The 2,071-nt window shown below is 38.7% G+C and overlaps 1 protein-coding gene across 3 annotated transcripts in view; it reads left to right on the top strand.

Moving 5' to 3' along the window:
- Positions 1–2,071, top strand: part of LOC109956811 (group XIIB secretory phospholipase A2-like protein) — an 8,847-nt gene that overhangs the window by 2,547 nt on the left and 4,229 nt on the right. For 2 of the 3 annotated variants that reach the window (XM_020594172.1, XM_020594171.1), the window contains one exon: positions 1,518–1,789. In XM_020594172.1, coding sequence (XP_020449828.1) covers positions 1,519–1,789 — 271 coding nt within the window. In that variant the 5' untranslated portion in view covers position 1,518. Of the gene's footprint in view, positions 1–41; positions 91–1,517; positions 1,790–2,071 lie in introns of those variants that run through there. The other variant, XM_020594173.1, reaches the window with a different exon arrangement.

Below are 2,071 nucleotides of genomic sequence, written 5' to 3'. Positions count from 1 at the left end.
TTTTCTGCGGCGGCTTCTTCGTCTGCTACTACTGCGACGGCTGCGCGTTCTTCTTCTGTAGTTTATTGGCGGTTTTCATGCCAGATTGAGGTACATTACCGCCTCTGGAGGTGCTTATACCATCATACATAACTAGATCCTACAACACCTATATCTGTTAAAGAACAAATAACAAATTTATGAATTTATGTACAATTGCTACCCAATCGACTTATAATTAATGTTTATTCTTTTAAGTGACTCTGTCATTCAAGCAAGTTGCCCATTATTCGCATGGCATAGGAACAAGATATGCTCTACTGTCTCAGCTTGACTACAGTGTTCACAGTGACCTGTATGGTGTTTGCCTATTTTATGGAAGGTATAATTTCAACCTGTATGACCATTTATCAATCAAGTTATTACTATTTCTTCTTTCCTAGTTCCAATCTATGCCTGCTGACACCCAACTTTTTTTATTCTTATATGTATCTACCAGTTTCTCAACAGTCCCACTGTTCTTGCCAAATTTTGTGAATATGGACATTAATCAAGGATTTCATTTCAAATCTACTTTTTGGAATATGCTTGGTAACTGCATCAGATATTAAAGACGGCTTAGCAGCAGCGTCAGGCTCTTCAATGTTGTCAGGTTCCACATGGGCTGGCACCCACAAGAAGCTAATTGTTAAATCCTTCCTATTCAGTCTCCATAGGGACACTAATATCTTTTTAAATATGTCTTGTCTGGTTTCATATAGGCCTGACTTGATACTACTGAGAGCCAAAGAATTTTCAGAACATATTAATCCTATATTAACTTTACCACTCTTTTAAACTGGCACAAGCACACACATCTAGATGGTTTTTAAGATATTAAAAAAGTAAAACAAAAAAAATCATAGACATGTCTTTGGATGCCTATATACTGACACACACACACTCACACTGAGAATAATAAGATTTAGTTCTATGTATTTTGTTATACAACTAAACAATTTTATCACACTGACTAACACCTTAATATTATGTGGTTATGTGTTCCCCAAACATTAGCCGTTATGAGATAAGTTGGATGATTTGTAATTGTAAGCAATTGATACCAGATGTGGGAGGTATTATGAGCTTTTTAAATTCATTTAGTTATTAGTTAATTCATTTTTCATTAATATTAACAGACTATTTGCACATGAAGCCAGGAGGGCCCAGATGTGATGCTCTCTAATTTAGAACAAATTTTCTGTGTCCAGTTTCCTACTCTTGTCAACAGAGATTAAATATAATGCTGTTAAAATGTAATTGAATCTTCTTAGCCAATTGGTGAAAAAGCACACTCTGTCATTAATCAGCAACAATGATAAAGACTCATACATGTTCAAAAGATGAGATAGAAGCTGAACTTTGTCCCTCCACATATGAGGCTGCCCCTGTGTCTGGCTCAAAGTTCAGGTCACTCACACAGTTTCAGTATTGCCTCTGCAAGTGTGTTTGAGTCCCTGAAGTCCAACTCTGTTCATACTGAGCTGTCTGAGCCACAGGATGACCCGCTGGACCCTTCTCGCTCAGCTCCTGCTCCTGCTCAGCCTGTTCATCCACAGTGCTGTCAGTCAGGAGGTTGAGGACTCAGCAGCAACAGCAACACCACCACCACCACCAGGTCAGGCCTCTGATGGCACACAGGAGGACAAGGACGACGAGTGGGGAATGAACTCGCTCAGAGGTAGCTTTGAGGCTGTCGGCGGCTACTTTGACTCATTGCTGGAGTTCATGGGTGGACGTGACGGGGTGTGCCAGTACCGTTGTAGATATGGTAAGTCGGTTAAGTAGACAAGCGGTTAAAAAATACTAATATTTACTTTTTACCAGTCAGAATGGTACAACGCTGATATATTGTTTTGGTTCCTTGTAAAATAATATTGTACAATTTGTTCTGAATTGCAAGTAACACAGATTCCATGCAGTGGGAAAAATCTGTATACCTACGTATTACTTTTATATGTGGGAAAGGTTTAGGTGTCCTGTGGTCCAGGTGATGCTGTTTCCAAGCCCAAAATTTCTATATTTATAAATATACTGGCATTTTATATATATA

Source organism: Monopterus albus, unplaced genomic scaffold (genome assembly GCF_001952655.1).
Source record: "Monopterus albus unplaced genomic scaffold, M_albus_1.0 scaffold22.1, whole genome shotgun sequence".
NCBI lineage: Eukaryota > Metazoa > Chordata > Actinopteri > Synbranchiformes > Synbranchidae > Monopterus > Monopterus albus.
Note: the sequence above shows the minus strand (reverse complement) of the source record. Positions and strands in the feature narration are given on the sequence as shown.